The 23,738-nt window shown below is 36.1% G+C and overlaps 1 protein-coding gene across 1 annotated transcript; it reads left to right on the forward strand.

The window, feature by feature from the left end:
- The first annotated feature begins 2,740 nt into the window (after positions 1–2,740).
- Positions 2,741–12,115, forward strand: LOC142622082 (uncharacterized). The gene is made up of 8 exons (XM_075795512.1): positions 2,741–3,107; positions 4,872–5,010; positions 5,517–5,764; positions 8,506–8,625; positions 8,728–8,884; positions 9,976–10,118; positions 10,217–10,252; positions 11,007–12,115. The coding sequence occupies exons 2-8, from the start codon at positions 4,935–4,937 to the stop codon at positions 11,793–11,795; spliced, it is 1,569 nt and encodes a 522-aa protein (XP_075651627.1). The 5' UTR covers positions 2,741–3,107; positions 4,872–4,934; the 3' UTR covers positions 11,796–12,115.
- The last annotated feature ends 11,623 nt before the right edge of the window (positions 12,116–23,738 follow it).

Here is a 23,738-nt window from a genome sequence, read left to right on the forward strand (position 1 = left end):
GCACGCTTTTTTATTAAAATAAAATTTATTTTTACCATTTTCATAATGAAATTCTTAAAAAGTTTTATTTTCAATACAAATTATCAAATTTTATACTAAAGTAAATAAAAAAGTCTTTCAATTGAACTAATAAAATTTTCAAAAACAAGAAGGATTCAAAACTTGGAGGAATAAGTTAAGCTCTGAACATATTTGAAATTATCTTACTCTAACCCATTAGGTGGCAACTGAAGAGACAATTTGTGCCTGTTTAGGAACAACTTATTTAACTATTTGCTGAAAGTGTGTTATAGTATACTTGTACTATGAAAAAATTTGAAAAAGTGAGAAAAAGTAGGGTTTTCAAAAGTTGTACATAAAACCTAAAAATAGTTAAAAACTAAAAGCTAAGTTTATAAGCTAATGCTAAACACAACCTTCATGTGTAGCTTTAGTGACAATTTTTTTTTAATGAGTCAATAACTTGTTAAACGCCACACAACAGGTTGAAAAAGATAGGTTTAAACATGTATGGTACCAAACTTTATCAAATATTTAACAGATATAAGAGTACATTTTACAATAAAAAATAGAATTGCGAAAAATAAAATTATATTTCTATAACTATAAAACTAATTATTTTTTTAAAGAGCATCATTGGACTAATTCAAATATTTGGGGGGGGGGGGGGCAACTCTTATTTTTGTAGTCTAAATTTTGAAAACATTAAAATAATTATATATATCTTTAAAAAAATTTCAAAATTTTGAGGGGCCATGGCCCCCATCCCACCCTATTACTAGGAATGGTAATAAGTTGGGTTCGGGGCGGGTTTCTTTATGCCTAAACTTGCCTCGCGTTTAATATACGAGTCTTTTTTAAACCTCTAAATCCGCCCTGTCAAGGCCCCATCCCATCATAACCGGCCCAAAATCATAAACACAAACACAAACACAGAAACCAAAAACACATAAATTTCAAATTTATGATTTTCCCTTTCAAAATTACAAACACAAACACAAACACAGAAATCCTAAGTCCTAACACAAACACAAACATAGAAAATCACAAACACAAAATTTTCAGATTTATGATTTTTCCTTTCAAAATCATAAACACATAAATCACAAAAATTAAAGAAAAGAGAAGAACATATCATTGAGAAACAAGAATGGTAATGAAGCCAAAAAAATAATGGTGGAGAACAAATCCAAATCATGGAGAGTGAGTTACGGTGAGTCAGTGATAGATGGGGAGTTAGCGTCGATGCGAGGTGAAGATGCAGGGAGGAGGGAGAGTGAGGGTGATTGAAGGGGCCGACGGTGAGGTGGTGAGGCCGTGAGTGTGGCTGTGTGGATCAGTGAGAGTGGTGGCTTGAGGAGTTGAGGGGGGCGACAGTGAGATGGTGAAGGCGTGTGGTTGTGTGCGTCGATGAGAGTGACTGAGATTGAGAGAAGGTGATGGCTCAGATTGCTGAGATTGAGATAGGGTATTATAGTTAGGAAGTGTGAGATGTGTGTGTGTGTGTGTGTGTGTGTGTGTGTGTATTAAGGGTATTTAAGTAAACTTGCATATATGCTAGTTGGGTATGCATAATACCTGAACCCGACCTTGACCTATTTTCGATACAGGTTGAATTATTAAAACCCAAACCCATCCTTATTATCTCACGGCTCGAGTAAAACCCATCCCATTAGGGTCAAGCTGGGTACCCGCAAGTCAGGTACTTTTTGCCATCTTACCTATTACATAGCTCCACCCTTGCCGATTGTAGGGGCTTGGTCCCGGGTAATTGGGAATAGCCCATGTAATCGAGGCCCAAAGTTGGCCTAGGTAATAAAGGCTATCCTAGGACAAGTGTGCAAAGGTTCAAAGATTGATGTTCGGGGGAGTCCTATTATGTTTGGGACAAATCAGGCCCAATACCAACTAATAAGCTAGATGGAGGATGATGAGGGGAAGGTCAAATTCAGGTTGGTCCCTAAGTACTGTTAGTGCATTTGGGAAGTTTTTTGCCGAATGTTATTTGGCGTTTGGAACAAGTTTCAAGAGAATCCTCAGAAATAATGATTTTTCTTTGGGATTCTAGACAAAAGTGGGATTGTGTGGAAAATGATGAAAAAGTAATTATACGAAACCCCACTAAGGAGAGACTATAAAGGGGGAGGGAGGACGAATAGTTAAGGGTTTGGAAAAGAAGAAGAGAAAGAGATAAAAGGAAGGTGAGGGAAGTTGAAAGAAGGGGGAAGAAAAACTCGAAGGTAGGTAAGAACTGGGCCTATAATCATGTAAGTAAAAGATGTTGAGCTTAAGGCAGCGTTTGAGGCAACTATCCATAGGAGTGCAAGAAAACCTACCAACAAGTAAATTTGGAGCCTAAGTCATTTGTCCCTGAAAGCATTACTCTCAAATTTGGGCACCACACCGACCTACACCAAAAACTAATTAGTATCTTAATATGAGATAATTAAGGGCAATCATTAAAAGTTGACCTCTTTTATTAATATTATATTTAAAAAAAAAAAAAACATGGATGAGACTTGTGATATAAATTATGTTGTTAGATTTATTATTATTTATTGGATGAAAATTATTAGTGAGTGATTGGGTGATTGGCTAAATTTGGCACCGAAAGAATTTTGCTTTAGATATTTTGTGTCAGCCACGGCGGTTTCACTTGGCAAAGGAAGAAAGAAATCCCTAAAACCAAGGGGTACTTTGGGGAATTTAAATCACACGTTCGTGTCAGTAATCTAAGCTAAGCCGAAAACACAACAAGAGCCCGTTGAGCCCGTGAACTGTCTCTCTGTCTCTCTGTCTCGCTCTCAAAACATAACATCATAAAACACTTCACTATTCTTATTAAGATTCCCAGACCAACTCCAATTCGTACTGTTATCCCAATCTCCACCCAACAGCAAAACAACGACAACACCACCAACACTCACAAATTACAAAAACAAAAACCAAAAACCAAAAAAAAAAAAAACACAAAAACCTATTTTTTCTCAAAACCCTCCCAAAATCCCTGTAATTAATTATTGAAGTCATGGAAGAAGACCTCGACCACGCTATTCTCACTTGCCGTTGATTCTCTCTCCTTCCCTCACCCGCATTCTTCTCCACAGGTACTCTTTCTTCTCTCTTTAGGGCTTTACTCTTATGTGATTTCACTTCACTTTTTTTTTTTTCTTTCTTTCTTTCTGTGCTTTAATCTAATTGAAGTTTTATACTTGTTTTTGTTTTAGTTTTCTTAGTCATAGTTATGTGTTTTGCTTTATCCTTAATTGGTTTGAGTAGCGTTTGCAAGTAACTGTCTTTATAGTCTAATTAAGAGCAGTATGTTATGGAATAGAGAAAAAACAATGTTTAGGGTTTAGATTAATGTTGATTTGATTTAGAACCCACCTATTCTAGCTTTGGCTAGTTTAATTCAGCTGAGACAATTTCAAATTTTTGTACTTTTTTTTTAAATTTTTTTTATATAATCTTATTAATTTCAATTAGTGGTGTTGTTATTAATTGCTTACTATTTGCTTGAATTAAGAAGATAGAAACCTTGTGAAGATATTGATGCTTAGTTGTTTTTATGTGCCATGATTGTGTGACAAAACAAAATTAGTGAAGAATACGGAATTCTTTAAGTGAATTCTGTGGCAGCTTTTATTTTTTCCCCTGAATTGAAGTGTTTTTTCTCTCTACATAGTTGTTACCGAAGTTATACTTATCAAAGAAAAAAAAAGTAATTGCGGAAGATATTAACACTATGGAATGAAACGGAATATGATATGATGTGTTTGGGAATTGACAGGAAAGAAATATATAATTATATTATTATTGTTATTATACGCCTCACCTTTTACTTGGCTTTCTTTGAAGGAGTGTGTGTTCCTCTCTTTTTAAGGAGGAATTCTTAGGATGTAGTGGAATGAAATGAGCATTCCCTCCTAACCATTCCATTCCTCGTACTGAACTCCCAAATAAGAGAATGGATGGAATATTCCTTAAAAATCCACTTCAATCCATTTCATTCCTTTCTCCTCTCCAAAACAAGCTATAAATTCTGGCCACTTATGAATTGTTGTGGTTTTGATTAAGGCAGCATGAGCTTTGTTTCTTTGCTATAGAGGAGTTACAACCCAATTTATTAAAAGTGATTGTTCTGGAAAAAAGGTTCATATTCAAGTTTTTCTTTTTAATTGGTAAGTTACACATGCACTTGGTGGGTCTTGAATCCTGGACCTCACCATCCATCTTGCTAATTGCTCTACTTTTTTTTTTTTATGAACTCTAATTGCTCTACTAAACAATGCAATTTGTGGTGTTTTGAATTGCAAATATCAAATCTTGTTTTGTAGAACTTCACTCCCTTTACCATATGTATGAATGCAAAGACATACATGCATGCGAACTTTCCCCCTCTGGGCATATTTCATGCAAATCTTGTGACTTTATGTGAGGGATCAACTTGGTACCTCCTATTTATTATTTTTTCCCAACAATTAGAAATTTTTTTCACTCTTACCTTCTTATTCTTATCGCTTAATCTTGGGAATTTTTAATGAAACTGCATCTGCTTGAAAGTTTGTATGTGTCTCATGCATATCTGCAAACATAACGGCCCCCTGGCATCTACCCCAGCAATAATCAGTGATACCTCTGGTAGACTAAGTAGGGTACTGTTTGTAGGGTCCCTGCCTTACATTTAATATAGAAACTGTTTTAAGTTTTATTTGTTTGGAAAACTTTGACAGATTTTGGTTTGGTAGAAGGGTTATTTCTATATTAATCAAATACAATTTCTGTATCTCTGATGTGCTGTGTTTTAAGTTATCTTGCAAAGCAGTGAACCTATTTTGACTAAGGTTTTGTTCTTTTCTTCTCCTGTGAAGGCTACTTAATTTTGAGAGGTCTTCACTGTGCTTTATCAGTTGAGGAAACTGCTATCAGAATCAATGGGCAGTACATTCAATCCACAGATTTTAATGGAAAAGCTAGCCAAGCTCAACAATTCACAGGCTAGTATAGAGAGTATCCTTTTGACGATATTTTAGGGATTGTGGATGTTGTTTCTCTTTCCTGTTGGTTTTTGATTCTATATTTTTTTGACATTTTTCTTGGCCTTTTCACTTATATGTGGATCAAACACTGTTCTTGCTGTTTAGTTTCCAACCGTTTTTGTTTCATTATTCATAGATGTGAAATTAAGGTGTAGCTACATTGGTTAATGCTCCTTGGGTCAAATGAAATTGTATATGCATAGGTCTTTGTTTCAACAATTATTTCATTGGATTCCTCAAGTTTTCATTGTTAAATTTTTTACTGTGTCAACCTGCTCTGAGTGTTTTGCTTTATCTATTTTTTTAATATATATGTTCTTCTATATCATTTTCAAATTAAAAAAAAAAAAAAATCAGCAATCTTTTTAGTTCAACTTGTTCTCTGCATATAATGTATTCATTCTCTTCACTTCTTTGCCAGTATCTATTGTTACTTTAGCCTTATTACTGAGTTTTGCTATCCTTAATGCGATTAAGCTTTATCACATTGGTGTATATTCCATATGAATAAAGCAAAACAAGTTGTTGAAACATGGGCTCGGCAGTTTCACTGTTCTCCACGTGAGCAGAGATTGGCCTTTCTATATCTTGCAAATGACATATTGCAGAACAGTAGGCGAAAGGGTTCGGAGTTTGTTGGTGAATTTTGGAAGGTTCTTCCAGATGCTCTTCGTGATGTGATTGAAAATGGGGATGAGTTTGGAAGGAATGCTGCACTTCGTCTGGTATGTCTATTTTGGCCCTTGAATACTTATCAAAGAAATGTCTATTTTGGTCCTTGTGTTCAGTTGAGCTGGTATTCTGTTTTGAAACCCTAAGCCTTTTATTACATAGATAAGTGCACCTTAGGAAACATGCTCACCATATGGAAGACAGCCATAGGTTTTGGCTGTAAAATTTTCTGAAATGTTTTATAAATGACCATAATATTTATTATTCTCCTTAATACTCTGCTTGAAAAGTAATTGAACGGATTATGGCAAATATTAGCAGACTGTTTTTTCACTGTAAAATATGTCTTCAGCAAGTGTTTTGATTGGGTGTATGACTCCACTGCAAACTAGGTTTTGTCTGTTCTGATTTTTTTTTTTACAATTTCCTGTTTTACCTATCAAGTGAGTTATGATAATGTTATAGACATTTGTTCCCCTCTATGGTCAATAAAATGATGCTTCAACTGAATGATGTGCACTAATTCTTTACAAGGAGTCATTTTCTTTAATAGCATCCACTGGATCTAACCCTTTTATTGGTCATTCCTTTTCTTAAATCTGTGCTAGTATTTTGTCATTGATACTCTAGGAGGCTACTAGATGATGTTGCAAGCTAATAACTGCGTAAATTTAGTGGCCGTTGAAATTGCTAGAGTAATTTGGAAAATTGAACTGCAGATATGTCTTTGTGAAGTCTATCTTAATATTGGAGTCCTCTAAGCAATAAGCAATATATGGATTGAAGGACAAACCAGTAATGTTCGGACCTCCCCAACATATGTGGTTTAGAATTGGGGCAAAGAGTGGATTTTGTGTTTAAAACCGGATGAGGACTCTCATTTTTTGTTTTGTTTTAAATGCAAGAACTTGTCTTTGCTTGTTTTATTTGAGTTTTTGATACAGGACAAAACCATAATGATGCAACAATAAAATTTGGAGAGCAGAAAAATAATTGCTAGATAACCTAGGAGTTAGCATCTAGGATTGCTTGGAGTTTGCACCAAGCAACAAAGAACAAAACCTCTAGGACTCTCTACCTAGGGTTGGCTGAATGATCTTCTCTTATTCTTTACAAGAATTTCTTTAATAGCATCCACTGAATCAAAATTTGGAGAACAGAAAAATGATTGATAGATAAACTACGAGTTGGCATCTAGGATTGCTTGCAGTCAGCACCAAGCAACAAAGAACAAAACCTCCAGGATTCTCTAACAAGGGTTGACTGAGTGATCTGCTCTTATTCTTAAAAAAAAAGTTGTTTTCTTTATTAGCATCCACTGAAGTTACATATCTAACCCTTTTATTGGTCATTTCTCATCTTAAATCTGCTAGTGTTTGTCATTGATACTCTGGGAGTTTGCTAGATGATGTTGCAAGCAGATATGTTCTTGTTAAGTCTATCTTAATGTTGGAGTCCTCTAAGCAAAAAGCAAGATATGTATTGAAGGACAAACTGGTACTATTTGGACCCAAACAGACGTGGTTTAGAATTGGGGCAAAGAGTGGATTTTGTGTTTTAAACCTGATAAGAGGACTCAATTTTTACCCCTCCCTTCCACCCCCAAAAAAAATGAAAAAGAGGACACATTTTTTGTTTGGTTTAATACAAGTACTTTTCTTTGCTTGTTATTTGAGTTTCTGACATAGGACGAAACCAAAATGACACGCAACAATAAAAGTTGAAGAGCAGAAAAACACTAGGTGCATGTGTAACTTACCAATAGAAAAAACAAATAACCACTCCTAGGTTATCTATTAATTATCTATTTGATTGGTCTCAGGTTTGGGGACTTGCATCTTGTGATTCTCTCCCTCTGTTCATTAGTTCTCCTCTCTCCTGTAACTTTTTTTTTTTTTTCCTGCTTGTAAATTTCAACTTCTTTGCGCTCTTTTTGTGCAAAGTAGCTTTTTTAATATAGACGTATCTTACTTATCAATAAATAAATAAATAAATGATAGATAACCTAGGAGTCAACACCAAGCAACAAAGAACAAAACCTCAAGGATTTAGCACCTAGGGCCGGCTGGAGTTAGTATCAAACAATTAGAAAATCTCAAGAGAAATTTTATTAATCAATCAAACTGTAGACCATAGACTGTTTCTATGCCAATGAGCTCTAGCTCAACTAGCACCTTCTCCCTTTCTAAGTTCTAGGTGGAGGGTGAAGTCGTGGGTTCAATACCCATCACCATGTGTAACTTACCAATAGAAAAACACTGTAGGCTATCGCCATAGGAATAAATCCTAATTCTAATTGACTCTAGGATATTAAATAAAAATAAACTTAACTACTAAGATTAAATAAAAATACTAATTAACCTTACTACTAAGACTTAAAATAAAATACAATTGACTTCCAAAATTAAATAAAACTAAATTTTAAAAAATATTTCTTTGTGCTTCTTGCATCAATTTTGTAATATGTGTTGGAAGTTTTCCATATCTTCAACCAAGTCTGACATCAAAGTTGATATTTATGTGGAATATCTTTGGATGTTTGAATTAGAATGGATGGTAAAATTTGTATTTTATAGCGTTCTCTATGCTGTGCTCTTTGCCTTTAGGATGATTAGTGCATTGTTAATATCAGGACTGGTATTATTTTAAATTTCTTTATAATTCACGCTTATTGCACTTATTCTTTGTATTTATTGGATCTTTTCCTCCTCCATTACCTGACACTTGAATTTGTTATTTGGAAATTAGTGTGAAGTATTGCTTACTAATGCATTTCTAATTTTCCCACATGCAGGTTGGGATATGGGAAGAAAGAAAAGTTTTTGGTTCTCGTGCACAAGTTCTTAAGGAAGAGCTTGTGGGTAGGCAACTGGAAAATAGTAATAGAAATGGAAAGAGTTTGAACTTCAAACTGGTAATTCAAATTTTCTTTGCTGACTATATGTTTGCATGGATATTGAATTATTCTATATGATTGTGGACTAATCCCATCTCTCTTTTCCATTCTTATAAACAGAGACCGCCTGCTGGAAATAAATTGGAAAAAATAGTTTCAGAGTATCATATCGTTTATGGTGGCCAGTCAGATGAAGATGTTATATTGAGCAAATGTAGGAATGCTATTAGCAGCCTTGAGAAAGCAGAGAAGGAAATTAGCAGCGATATTAATTCAGGTATTCCTGCATGTTTATCTTCATAAATTGTTTCTTAAACTCCCAATCTATGCATTTGTGGTGATGTTTGTGTAAGCATCGTTGCATGTGTACGCATATTCTATTGCCTTTTTATTTTATTTGATGCAATATATTACATTTAATTTCCTTATTTTATTCTGTTTGTAGTAAGCTTTTGGTTGTTCATTTTGTGTATTCTCATGCTAGAACTTTTATGAACTGTTATTGCCAGTTATTGATGTGTACTTCATGAACATAGAATGAAGCTTGTGCTATATGCACTTCAAATTTTAAAGTCAAACATCATGATGGAACTCTGAACAACACAACTTGGCCAAGATAATTTGTGCCATGAGTGGCTATGGTTGTTCTAGAAATTTTGTAGACTTGCTAAAATGTCATTGCCTTGCAAAATTTTTTCCTGTGGAATTGCTGTACTAAGAAGTGGAGATGTTAGCTGGAGTTGTGGCTTAAGTTTCTTGGGGCTACTACTCTATTTTGCTCTCTTTCATTGTGTAATTTGAAAATCAAGTTTTGTTTTAACTGTATGAAGATTGAAGAGGTTTTTTGTGCTGCCATTGTGTTATTTCTTGAGGCCACTATTGTATGATGCCCTTTTTATCTTTCACAAATTGATTTTGTTTAAACTAGATGAGGAAGATGTTTTTCATACTGCAATCATTAGTTTTTTATTGGAATAAAATCTTAAGTTACTCCATTATTGTAACTATAACCATGCAGTCAAAATAGACAGATTTAGGACAACTTGTAATCAACCTGGTACATGAGTAGATTTCAGATAACTACTGACCCCCTTTTTTGGAATCTTGGAGCTTGCTTTTAACCATTGTCATTATCTGACATGTTACCAGGACAGGAAATATATACATAATAAGTACATAGAAACCTAACTGATTAAACCTCAATGTCTTTGAAGTATGAATTGGCTGGATTTTTAAATCTAGAAGCAAACTGAAGTTAAATCTGGACCAAAATGTGTTAAAGCAAGTATGCAGCATTTTTTATCTTCTATGGTTCTTGTTATTGGATTGGATCTTTCTTTTCTCTGAAGTCTGAACTGTTTGTTTTAGTTGGACAATTCCATGGATCTGCATTTGTGGAGGAGCTGCAGGGGCAGCATGCTGTACTGAGGGACTGTATTGAACAACTAACGGCAGTTGAATCATCTAGATCAAGTCTTGTGTCTCGTTTAAGAGAAGCTCTCCAGGAGCAGGTTGGTTGGCCAATGGCCAGACTACTCGATGGTTACATACTATTGCATGAGATATTGAGATTAGTTGAAAATGAAGCTGATATGGTTTTTTTAATCAGGAATTTAAGCTGGATCAAGTCCGTAACCAACTTCAGGTTTGTCAATTGTATAATCCCTACTTGATTGGAGTCTCAGTTAGTTCTTTGGATAATTTTTCTAATTCTTTTTGACAATTTGTGACATATAGAATGTTAAAACTCTTGGTAGAAGTTTCAGTACATCTCTGTGTGGATGCATTCATAGACCAAGAGTTGAAAAGATGGCTTTCAAAATATTGTAATAAAATAATTTTTTATTCTATTTCCCTTGTTGCCAATGAGCTCTAGCTCAAATGGCGCTTCCTTCTTGGATGGATAGTGGGTGAGGTTGTGGTGCATGTATACTTTCCAATGAAAAAAAAAAACTTAAATTATCCATATCGACTGTGGTTTGTTGGTTTTCATTAGTTTATTTATTGCACTACAAATCTTTCATGGACTAACAGCTGTGGAGATTTTTGGCTAGATAGATGTGAAATTCATATGACCTCCTGTGGAACATGTTATACATGTTGGTTTTATCATTAGAGGATTGAAAAATTATTTTGCACCAATAATATGAGATATCCTTTATTTTCTGGGTTTGTTTTTTTGGGGGGTGGGGGTGGGGTTTTGAAAGAAGAATCTTCTCCGAGACAAGGCACATGAATAATAAGCCTCAATTTCTTGTTGCCTTTCAAGTTTAAAGTCTGTAAATGGTGTCCAATTCCCTTCTAATTGTGCGCTAACATGGTTTCCTGCTATGTTTCTTGGAATATGGTTTAATATCATTCTAAGTATATGCATGTTTTTCCTATGTGTTGTTTTCCAGGCCGCACAGTCCCAGTCAGAGCAGGCAGGTAATATCTGCCAACAGTTTCTAAATAGAGACAAAGTTCAGTCACTAGCTGAGCAAAGCCCAAAGGAAGCTCAAACCTCCCTAGCACCTCACAGCTTTGTACCGGGAGATAGGGAACAATCAGCTCCAGTAATGTACACTCGGCAGGTTTCCTATCCTGAAAAATCTGGCCACATTGAGGAAGACCCACGCAAGTCTGCTGCCGCTGCAGTGGCAGCAAAGCTAACTGCATCAACATCCTCTGTCCAGATGCTCTCTTATGTCCTATCCTCCCTTGCATCAGAGGGTGTCATAGGCAATTCAATGAAAGAATCCTCTAACGATTACCCTCCTGAAAAGAGGCCAAAACTTGAAAATGACCAATCCTCTTACATACCACCACCTCAAAATGTTCAACAACCTCCAGTTCCTCCTTTCCCTCATCCTGAATCTATCCAACACAATGTGTCTACCACCAGCCAACAATTTGCACCAAATGAGCCACCACCTCCCCCCTCATCGTCTCCTCCACCACTGCCACCACTACCACCTATGCCACAGTATCCAGTGCCCCAGTACATGCAGACTGCTGGATCAATAAGTAGTGTACCATACAGCTATGGCATGCCCCAACAGCAGCTGCCTTCAATGCCTGGTTATCCTCCAGTGTCTGGGATTTCTCCCTTTACAACTACAAATTCTTACCAAAGTTTTCAGGGTTCTGATGGCAATATTTATAACCAGCCACCGTCCATGCCAATGGCTCCTATTTCTCGACAATAGAATTCTCAGTTAAAGTGCTGCATGGAATGGAGAAGGTTTGCTGTGGACATAAAGACATGTATTGACAAATTTGATGAAGCTTCTGTCTCCCTGCATCTGAATTCTTGCTTATGTGCTTTTGAATTATACACCTAATTAGATCTGCACATAGTGAATGCTTGTAAACTATATTTTCATTTGCTAATTATGGAGTTAAAACAGCTTCAGTGTATTACTTAATTTAGGGAAGAAATTTAATTTTGTTGATTAGGGACATAATGTATGCTAGTTGAGGAAGACATTTATTTTATTATTGAATGAAAATCTTAGCTGTTTGATGTTGTGGACCTTGTGGTGCCTGCCATTGCTGGTTCCTATCCAGTTGCAAGTTGCGACCAACTGATATGATCTGGTAGGCCTGACCACAGGAGATGTTAGCCATATAATCTGGATAATCATGGTTTGTTTTTTCATCAAATAAAAAAAAGGGATGATAGGTTTATTTTTTTTCCTGGTTCACTTTTGACCCATTTCGTTGCTGTTTGTAAAAACCTTTGGCAAAATAGGTTAGGACACCCTTTCAACAAGTAGTCTAGAATTGCTAGCTACTTCTGTGCCAGGGGTTACACATTGCAGTCTTGATTCTCAAAACTGTACAATGTGCCCTTTAGCCAAAGCAAAAGAGGCTTCCATTAATAAAGTTCTCATATTTCTGATTCAGTTTTTTGAGCTTATTCATTGTGACATTTGGGGTCCCTCCCCCATTCCTACTTTGCATGGACACAAGTACTTTCCTACTATAGCACTTGTGGCTAGCAATGATAAGTTCAAGTTGAAAACCTAGGTCCTTTAAAGTACTTCTTGGGACTTTAGGTTGCTAGATCATCAAAAGGCATATTTGTATGTCAGAGAAAATATACCTTGGAATTGCTATTTGAATCGGGTCACTTGGGTTCCAATCCAGCAAAATCTCCAATGGAAGAACACCTTAAGTTATCAGCTCATCAAGATGAAGTTTCGATAGATTTTTCCATATATAGGAGATTAGTTGGTAAGCTGTTGTACTTAACAGTGTTCATTGGTTAAGTCAGTATCTAGCTCAACCAAGACAGCCACGTCTGACTCACTAGTCACCAAAATCCCAGCAATGGCGGTTACTTTTTACTATATATATATATATATATATATATATATATATGTATGTATGTATGTATAAAAGTAAACTATGACAACCCCACAAAAATAAATAAATGAGGGTGAGAAACTGATGCAGGGAAACAGTGATGGGCTATTGATTAGTTTAGTGAGAAAGGGATTTGAGTTGATCAGAGTAAACTACACAGGTGGATAAGTATATCAACAAGAACACAGTTCCAAGAAAAGCTATCAAGCTTATTTCATTCACAAAAATCAACCAACTATTTTACAAATACAAGTTAAAAGGCTATTATACAATTGATTGATACTACTAGCTAAGATCAATTGAGATAAGGCTACAAATTTGATTCGTTAATGCTTAACTAATCATCTAATCCACTAACTGAGTACAGGTTGAACAACAACCTTAAGCTTGCTATTTGGACACAGGTCTTAACTGAATCTGAAATCTCTAAGTAATTGACATGGAAATACATTAGAAACTTAGCTATCCATCTAATCTCAATCCTAGCTGGCTGCTGTAAGTGTTGGACTATACTAGGATAGGCTACTGCACTGCTGACATGGCTGTCTCAGCTGTTGCTATAGCTTGTACCAAAGTTGCAATGAGAAATAAGTTGTTTGATGCTCCTTGCATCAGCTGTTGGGTATTGTGTATTTGTAGGGGTGAGGAGGGCGTGCTGCCGGGTTTTTAAGGGGTTTTGGGTTTTTGTTTGTATTTATCTGTGCTCAAAGGTTAGAGAGGAATGATATGATTAGTTGTGACTGAAAAGTTAGAATTTCTCCTAATCTCTAAATGTTGCACGGGTTTAGAATTTCTAATAATTTCTATTTTGTGATTGAATAATGGTGTCGTGATCTCTTCTTAGTGGCGCCGGCAAAGGTTCATGGTGGTGGCGGTAACCAATGAGAATGTATTGGGTTTCTTTTTTGGTAACTGGTCAGCTGTGGTGCGAACACCTAGTAGTGGTGGATGACCGTTGATGATGTCAGCGAAAGTCGATGGTGGCAGTGGGAGAATCAGAAATTTTGGCTTGGGGGGCCAAACTATGGTATTCATAAATCGGTCTAGACAAATTCAAAACATATATACACAATTAGATTAACAACAACTCGTTATCGTCCTAATTTTTTTTTTCTAATGAATATAATCTTTCTAAACTCTAATGAGTATACACAAATTGTCTACTTTACTCTAAACATGTACGGAAAATAATCCAAAAAGAAAAATAATTAAATTTTAAATATAATGGAGCCAAAAGTCTTATAACTGATTGGATATTTAAATGAAAAGATAAAAAAAGGAAAAAAAAAAAGGGTGATCCTTGTGTAACGTTTTTTTTGTTTTATTTATTTATTTTTTTTCATTTTGTTTTGGAAAGATTAAGCTATTTATTTTTGTTTTTTCTTGGGGGAAGCCTTTTTTTTTCCTAATGTTATTGGAGAGCAACTGAAATTTGGGGGGCCGAATCTCATTTTTCTTTGGCCCCACCTTAACTGATTTATAACATATATATAGGATATTAAAATATTTCAAAATTTTGGGCCCCCAACCTATAATGTGGCTCTGCCACTGAGTGGTGGAGATTTGTTGGGTTTATTATTATTATTATTATTATTATTATTAGAAATTAAAATAAGAAAAGGTAGAAAATTAGTATTTTTTATGGGAGAAAATTAGCATTTAATAAAATAAATAGAGACATAAATGATTTTTTTTTTTTTTTTTTGGGTGTGAAGTATGAAGTGGAGCAAAAAGAGTAGAACAGAAGATAAGGATTCTTTGGTTATCTCAACTTAATTAAAGATGGATCATAATCAATCATGTGTTCTAACCATTATAGGGTTTCAGTTTCACATATGTGTCTGTTTGACTCGAGTTTATAAACTTAGTTTTTAGCTTTTATAAACTTAGTTTTTAGCTTTTATATACATTTTTTTAGAACTTCATTTTTTTTTTATACTTTTTTAAAAGTACAAGTATACATTAGCACACTTTCAACAAAAAATTTTCAATAAAAAACTAAATAAACTGTTTCCATATAAGCTAATAGTTTCCTTTAATGGGATTGTTCTAGGATGTCTGGTTGTTACTTGAGCCCAGTAAATCATAAGAACATTAGCATTAGCAATAACAATTGCAACTCTCTCATTAGAGGCAACCATTTGTGGTGTCTAATAGTGTTGCACAACATAAATACGACAAAATTGATAACAAAAAATAACTTGAGTTGAGCTCCAATGTGAATCCGTGTTGATGCCCACTTTTGACAAATGGCCCAACAACAAAAGAAGTCCAACAATATGAAGAAAATGAGAAAAGGAAATGGTAAAGAAATAAGGAAGCAAACCTAGTAGGCCGAAATGTCAGGATTGATGGCCAGTAGGCCCACAAGAATAAAAAGAGATAAAGAGAAAGTAAGTGGGCTGAGGAAGCCTAAGGAATGAAATAGTAAGCCCATGGGAATAGTAAGAGGTAGAGAGAGTAAATGGGCCGAGAAAACCCAAGAAATGAATTAGTAAACTCAGTGGGTCGGCCTAAAAGCCAATAAGCCTAAGAAGTAATGAGAAGAAAAGATGTGGTAATTGGGTCAAGGAACCCCAAAGGATTTAACAAAAAAGTCCAAGGGAGCAAAAGATGTGGTAAATGGGCCGAGGAAGCTTAAGGGATAAAATGATGAATTGGGCTGTCACAATAGGAATATTTAGGGATGGCAATTTAGATTCGACCCGCGGATACCCGACCCTAATGGGCCGGATTTTACCCAGCCCGATAAAGAATAGGGTTGGGTATGGGTTTAAAAAAAAAAACCCGACTCGGGTTTGGGTTTTATAAAAAAAATTCGAAACCTGACCTGGATAATACCCGTTATTTGAAATTACTAAAACCCCCCTTATATATATATATATATCATTGTAATGTTCCAACCCTAAGTCACTACCCAGCCCAGCCGCCTTTTATTAGTCCTCAGCCCCTCAGCATCTCACACCCTCAGCAGTCAGCACGCAGCACGCCTCGGCCAAGCTCACAGGATCAGCCACGCCTTGGCCAAGCTCACAATGTAGTTTCTGATTTTAATTTTAAGTTTTTTTTTTTTTTGATTAGTGGGATTTTGTTATTTAATCAAGAAGTTGATCTAGTACTAAATAAGGTTAAGAGTTTTTGGCTGTACAATAAATTTCAAGAATAGGCTTGGTTTTTGTTTTTTCTTTCACTCCCTGTATGGTTTTCGGATAAATAAGTTATTAGGTCCTTTATTTTAGGTAAACATATGTAGTTTCTATATTCCTTTTCTGTGCTACTAATTCTTTTCCTGTTTTTATTTTTTGGGTAAGCTGTCTAAAGAGATACTAGATCCCTCTATTTAGGGCTTTGCTATGTTCATATTTCATATAATCGGGGCCCACGGGGCCCGGCGAGGTGGGTCTGGGCCCCGAAAAAAAAATCCGATTAATAATCGGGTTGGGTTCGGGTCGCGGGTCTTGGCCCGAGGGTCAGGTCCGGGTATGCAAAAACCCGATCCGAACCCAACTCGTTGCCATTCCTAGGAATATTGGTCGACAAAGCCCAAGAAAGGTAAAGTGGGCATGGGAAGCTTTGAGCTGAAAATTGACAAGGAAGTGGCCTAACCACAAGCTCGAGATGTAGCATGAAGCAAAAGAAGGGTAAAGCTATAGCAGACACGATGAAATGATACGGTAGGAGCAATAGCTAAAAGGCGCATAGACGCAAGAAAGAAAAACATGGGATTGACAGGAAGATTAAGACTTCTACCCAAGCAGCGCCCAGTCCAAAGAAGAGATGAAAGGCAAGGAACATGAGCCCAAAAGCCCATGCGTCCTTCACACCGCAAGAGATAAACACCAACCAAAATGTATGGTAGAATCAGACAAACATGGAGGTAATAGAAATGGTGTGAAGGCTAGAAAGAAACAAATTCAAACACAAGTGGAGCACGCACAAAGGACCAAGGCACCACCTACTTGTACCCAGCCAATACATAGGAGGTAGACCACTGATCAAGGGTATCAGAGGGTGTGGTTTGGTGATGGGGAGAAAGAGGGGGTTGGGTTCCTGCTCAAACTTCTTTGGGGAGAAATGTTCTGTTGGGATGACATTTCACCCAAAAGAAGTAAGTATGAGCTAGGACCACTTGATGCATGTCATAGAAGTAGGTGAAGGAAAGGCTCAATCTTTATCTAGATGAGAGTAGTGAAAACAGAGAGAAGTAAGAAAAAAGATAAGCCATTCTTGTATGGGAATGAGGAGTGGTACAACCAACATATTTAGAACAATGGTAGCGGTTAAGCAACTAGCAGGTCAGTGGGTAGTTTTGGAGGGACACCTATAAGGAGTCAAGAGCAATTAAGGGGTAAAAATGGCAAATCTCGTCATGATAGATAATATAAAAGTGGTAGTTGTGAACAGTAAAAGGGGATCGCAAAAAAGAAGAAAAAAACGAAAGAAGAAGAGATAGAGCAAGGGAGAAAAAGAGAGAAAAGAAAAGAAAACACAAGAATTAAAGAAAAGCATGAGTGATAGGAATAGAGGCATGTATCAATAGATTATCCATTTCTCTCCCTTTTGACAGACCAACTCTCTGAAAAACTGAGGGTTGAAGTTTAAGCCATTTATGTCATTTTTCCAAAGTGCGTAACTTCTGTGGCAAAAACCTTCTTTGAGATTACTTACATTGGAGATCGGTTCCCTTCTTGGATTTGCGTTTGCTGAGAAGCTAAACCCAATTCTTTGGCAGACAATTTTCTTTTATGATTGATGAATGATTAGCCTGTTATTTTGTTATTGAACTGTTTGCTGTTGTATTATTCTGCCATAACCTCACTAGGTCTCTCTCTCTCTCCTAGGGATGGCAATTTATATCCGACCTATGGGTACCTTGCCCGGCCCGGCTTGGCCCTAATGGGTCAGATTTTACCCAGCCTTATAAATTATAAGGTTGGGTATGGGTTTAAAAAAAAAACCCCCCGAAGCGGGTCTAAGTTTTTGCAAAAACCTGGTCCGACCCCGACCTGACCCAACCCGTTTATATATATATATATGTGTGTGTGTGTGTGTGTGTGTGTGTGTGTGTGTGTTAAAAATATTAAAATACGGCCCAGCCACCCCTACTCCTTGTCTCCTCTCCCACTCTTACTCAATCACTCCTTCTCACTCACCCCCAACCTCTGATTTGTCACCGCCGGCCATCACTTGCACCTCCAATCAAGTTCACTCTCTCTCTCTCTCTCTCATTTCAATCTCTTGATTATGTTTTTTTTGCTATGATCTAATGGTTATGTCTTTGAATTTTTAGGGGTTAATGTTAAAATGTTTGGAAACAGAGTAGAGCGGATTTGAATATCATAATGCATTTGCTAATGCAACCACAATGAGAAAATGTGGTTATGATTTAGTTACAATTTTTTTAAAAAAAATTTCTATGCTAATGTTTTTAAGAATCTAATGGCATTTAAATGATCAATATGTAGATAGGGTCAAAATGAAATCTTATAAAGTGTTATAAAATGATTATTATCAAGTAGTTTTGAATGGGTCGATATTGAGAACAAAGAAACAACTGTCATTATTACTGTTATAAGGAAAAGGAAAAGGCTGTGTTGGTGATGAGAGAAGAGAGAATCAAAGAGACATAACTGTTATTATTACTGTTATTGTTAATTAGGATTTTGAATTCCTTGGGATTTTAGATTTCTTGCAATTACAGAGAGAGAGAGAGAGTATTTTTTGTTCAGCTCCACTCTTTTCTTTCTTTCTCTCGCATTCTATAATTTGGTTTTGATAACATAGTTTTTAGTTTAGTTTGCTAAAGCAGCAACAAAGAAAATGTGGTTGGATTTAGTTTCATTTCTGGGGAGAGGAGGAATGGACTGAAAGGGTACATAAGACAGTGGAGGATTATGTGCATATTGACTCACACATCTTGTGCACTCCAGTGAGTCTAAAATTGAAAATTTGATTATTATTGTTTTAAATTTTACTGGTGAGCCTTGTTGGTAGGTTTAGGTAAACTTATCAAAAAAAAAAAATTCTTTTTATTCCTGTCAGGTCATAGTAGACATTGATAATAATGGGGTATCAGAGATGATAGTTGCTATTTCTTATTTCTTTGATCAAGAGTGAGTTCTTTTTCATCTTCTCTTTTTTATTGAAACTATTGTCTACCACCAATTTAGATGAAATTGAGCAATATAATCAACTGCCCCAGTTTGTAGTTTGCAGTTTGCCATTACCATTAACATTCTTGTTTCAATCATTAAAGGGCCTGTCTTCTTGTTGTGTAAAATTTATTATGTCTAAACTTGGTGTGGACATCAGATTAATGCTGATTGAATTCGTTCAGACTATGCAATTTTAATTCATTTGATTGTTATTTTATTTTGAGGTTCTAGAGGGATTTGATTGCTATTTTAATTGTTTTTATTTTCCTTCCTTTTTTTTGATGTAATTTGAAACCGTATTTATAGGTCCCAGAGATAACACCAGTGGTATGTTGATTTTGAAATGAATTGTTTTTTGGAAATTTTATATTTGCTAGTTATAATTTGATGAAGTTTATTCCATTTTTTAATTATTGTTGTAGGTTCTCCAACTATGTTTGGTGATTGTACACTTCAATCAATTCTTGAAGATGGGGAGCCTAAAGAAGAGGATGGGAGTTGTGTCACAACGATAGAGGATTAGACTTTTTGTATTGATTTAGTAGTCTTTTTAATTTCTTAGACTTGTTGGATTAATTTGTTGGTTTGTAATTATTCTAAACTTGTGGGATTTATTTTGTAACTTTTTTTAATTTCTTGGACTTGTGATACGTATTTCTTGGATTTGTTGGATTTATTTTATTATGTTTAGCAGGTGATTTTAGCTATGATTTATTGGATTATGATTAAATGGTTATTTTAGCTAGGTGATTTATTGATTTATAATCTTAGTTATGATTTATTGATTTATAACACGTTATTTATTGATTTATGATATTAGCTATGATTTATTGATTTATAAATTTATAATTAACATGTGATTTATTGATTTATGATTAATAGCCTATGATTTGAACTGATTTGGCATTTGGGCCACGTTATATGGGCTTGAATATACATATTATAGGGCTTGAATCTAGGCAAAAATGAATTTGGGATTCAATTTTTTTTCCCGATTGGGCCACGATTTGGGCCGCAGATTGGGCCTAAATCTAGTTGGCCTAAACGGGGCCCGCGAGGCTCGTGGGGCCCTGCGGGGCAGGTCTGGGCCTCAAAAAAAATTTGTTTAATAAATGGGCCGGGTTTGGGCTGCGGGTTGGGCCCGGGTATGAAAAAATCCGGCTGCAACCCGGCCCGTTGCCATTCCTACTCTCTCCCTTTATTTAGGTGTTAATGCTATTTGTCTAATGTTATAGTTGTTCTGCCACACTGTATCTCCTGCTATAACGTTTGTAACAGTTGTTCCTGCCATGGGCACGCCGTACACTCAATACTCTTGCCAAGACATGTCTATGTCGGGATGGCTCAACTTATGCACCAACTGGACTAAGATGTGTTTCACTTAGGCCAGCCCCAACTCTCCTATCTCAGAATCACAGGAAGTAGTACAGTAGAAGAGATCAAAGCCCAACAACACAACAGGTCCACCACAATTTGTTATCTTTTGCTCTAGACATAAGGAGAAAAGAGAACAAAATGGGTTTCCTTTATTTTTCAATTGAGAATAAACTGAAGTATAACAAAAATTGCTATGCAAGCCGAATGTGCAAGGGAAACCACATTATAATACGTATATGTACACAATACACACATGATGAAATGAACTATGCCATATATGCATGACAGTAATTATTCTTTAGCATTAGATTAAAATTTGGAATGGAACTAACAGGCGCTGGCCTGTCTTATTGGCCAATTTTAAGACTCATTGGGCTTATTGGCAAGGGATAGCTTAGGACTCCAAAATGGGGCTCCCATTTCTTTTTTTGGGTCAATATCCTTGTGATTGACATTTTTTTAGATCCTATGCTAGATTGCTCCTGTCGTACCACGGTCCAATGATTCTGGTATAAGAGAGTCGGGACTGACTTAATTGAAACTCACCTTAGGCTAGCTTGTGCATAAGCTATAACCCCTGGTAGGGATCTTGGCGAAGTCACATGCCCACGGCAGGAAATACTATCACAAAAACGTTATAGCAGGAGAAACATAATACAACAGGATAACTAAAATGTTTTAACTAAAGTACTTATTACTGACCAAAGATAATGCTTAAACAATTTTGTAAATGGAAAATATGATAATGTAAGCATGACAAAAGTAAATTAGTAACAAGAAAAATTGGTGTTAGCCCTTGAACAATCATAACAAAAGAAGGAAGAGGACTAGTTTGCTAAACTTGGCTCCTTGGCAAATTCAAGTCCAAGAAGGGAACCAATCTCCAATGTGGGTAACCTCACAGGGGAATCCTACCATAAAAATTACCTACTTTGAAAAATGGACCTAAGTGACTTAACCTTAGATTCTCAACTTTGTTAAAGAGTAGGCTATTGAGAGGGAAAGAAATGGGTAGCATATTGGTGCATATTTTTCACTCCTAACACTCCTATTTGCTTTCTCACTCTTGGCTATCTTATCTTCTTTGTCTTTTTTGTTTCCTACTTCTCTGTTTTTAGTGTTTTCTCCTATTCCTCGTTCTTGTTCACTGTGCATGGCTAAGGCATTTTTATACTGCCTGCCGAGATTAGATTTACCATTTTGCCAATTAACTACTTTTGGGCTGTTATGGGTGTCCTTTCTAGACTGCCCACTAGTCTGCTGGCTGCTTAGCTAGCACCACTACCCTATGTTGGCTGAGCCACGTTCCATTCCCAAACAAAAGAAGTTTTGTTTTATATTCTTGTTTCCCGTGGCACTCCCATCCGGATAAGGGCTGGGTTTCTCTCCTACTAACTCCTATAGCATGGACTTAGTGTTCCAGCTTATATTTGCCTTTTTTTGGTGGTATGTTATCCTAGCAGGATATTTCCCCCAAAAGAGCTTAAGCAGGAACCCCAGAAAAGGCTTTCCCCCTTCTCCTCACTGCCAGACCACACCATCTCTTACCTCTGACCCATGACCCACTGCCCCTATATTGGCTGGATACAAGTAGGTGGTGCTTGAGCCTTATGCATGTTCCACTCCCATATGAGTCCATTGCTTATATGGTGTTCATGCGTTTGTCATTGCCTACGGGTTTGTCTGGCCCTACTGCTTGTTTAACTCTTTGTGGCATGAATGAGTCATTGAGTTTTTATTCCTTGCATCTTGTTTCTTCTTTGCGTTGGGTATTGCTTGAGTGTAGGCTTTTTCTTCTTTGATTCGGTCCGTGTCTCCTTTCACTTTTGGTTTGTGGGCTAACTAGTACTCCTACCATTTTATAGCATGATATTGTTTAACTTTGTTTGCTAGAATTTTGTTGGGCCTGCCATGCCAGTCTCATGTGTCCTTCCTTTAATTTACATTGCCCAGTATTCCTGCCGGGTCAGTCCATACAACATCTTGGGCTTCCTTGGCCCATTTTATTCGTTTGGGCATCCTCAGCCCATCACATCCTTTGGGGCATCCTTAGCCTATTTTATCTTTCTTGCTTCTTTCATTCCCATGGGCTTTTGCTAAATCTTTTGAGTTTCCCTGTCCCAATTACCACATCCTTTACTTTTGGGTTGATTGGCCTTTTGAACCAATTCTATTTACTAATTCCTTTTTTTAGGCTTCTTCAGCCCATTCTGTGCTTTCTTTCGATTTCTCATGATTCCCATGAATTTGCTACTTCATTCTTTGGGGTTTCCTTGGTCCGTTTGCTTGCTTGGGAGCCAGCTTGTTACTTTGCGGGCTCGTGGATCATTATTCTTGCCATTCAGGTTTAATAGTTTTTACTTTGCTATTTTCTTTCTTCACCCTTTTTCATATTGTTGGGCTTCTTCTGCCATTGGGCCCTTTTGCCAAAAAATAGGCATCAACAATCCTTCATAGTTCTAATTTCTCATGAAACAAAAAAAGTATATAAAATCCTTCATACTAATGGGTAATGGCACATCAATTGTTGTTGAATAGGACAAGACCAGCACTTAGAATGAAGCATACATACTGGACTGAAAATCTTTTATGGGTGCTCAAATTTTGATTTTTTTGTTGTTGGGTTCCTTATTCAGGTAGATTTTGCACCCCATATGAATGTGTTAGACGTACATACAAACTTACCAAGATATCAGTGAAGCTTCTTTGGTAATAGGTCATTATGAAATGGGAACTAGTACAAAGATATACAAAAGCTTTCATCTTAAAAAGCACCTTGTTGGTAATTATTCCTTTTTTGAATAGTGTTGAAGGGCATACACATTCCATTGCATGAAGATTGATCTTTCAGACAACCAAACTACATATTTAATCGTTTCACTTTATTCCAGCAAACTAAAGGAAATCTTTAAATGCAAAGCATATTGGTCATCAATCAACGTTTACAACATCCTTCAGCATTTGCTGACAACAGAATGGCCAATTTAGAAAAGAAACTGGAAGCCATGTAACAACCCCTTATCTTCTTTTCCCTATCACAAGATAAAATCATATAATTGACACTACTTCACAAATCACAATCATTTAGAACACTTTTATTTTACCCATACTTTTATTTCTTCACTTGGTATAGAAGAAGAACAACAACAAGAAGTAGAGAATATGAAAGTAACTCAACAATGTTTAAAGTATTGCAGCAGACAACAGTCTACATCCCACTATAGTTTTGAAATAACGAAAATTAATTTC

This window comes from Castanea sativa, chromosome 1 (assembly GCF_040712315.1).
Source record: "Castanea sativa cultivar Marrone di Chiusa Pesio chromosome 1, ASM4071231v1".
Taxonomy (NCBI): Eukaryota; Viridiplantae; Streptophyta; class Magnoliopsida; order Fagales; family Fagaceae; genus Castanea; species Castanea sativa.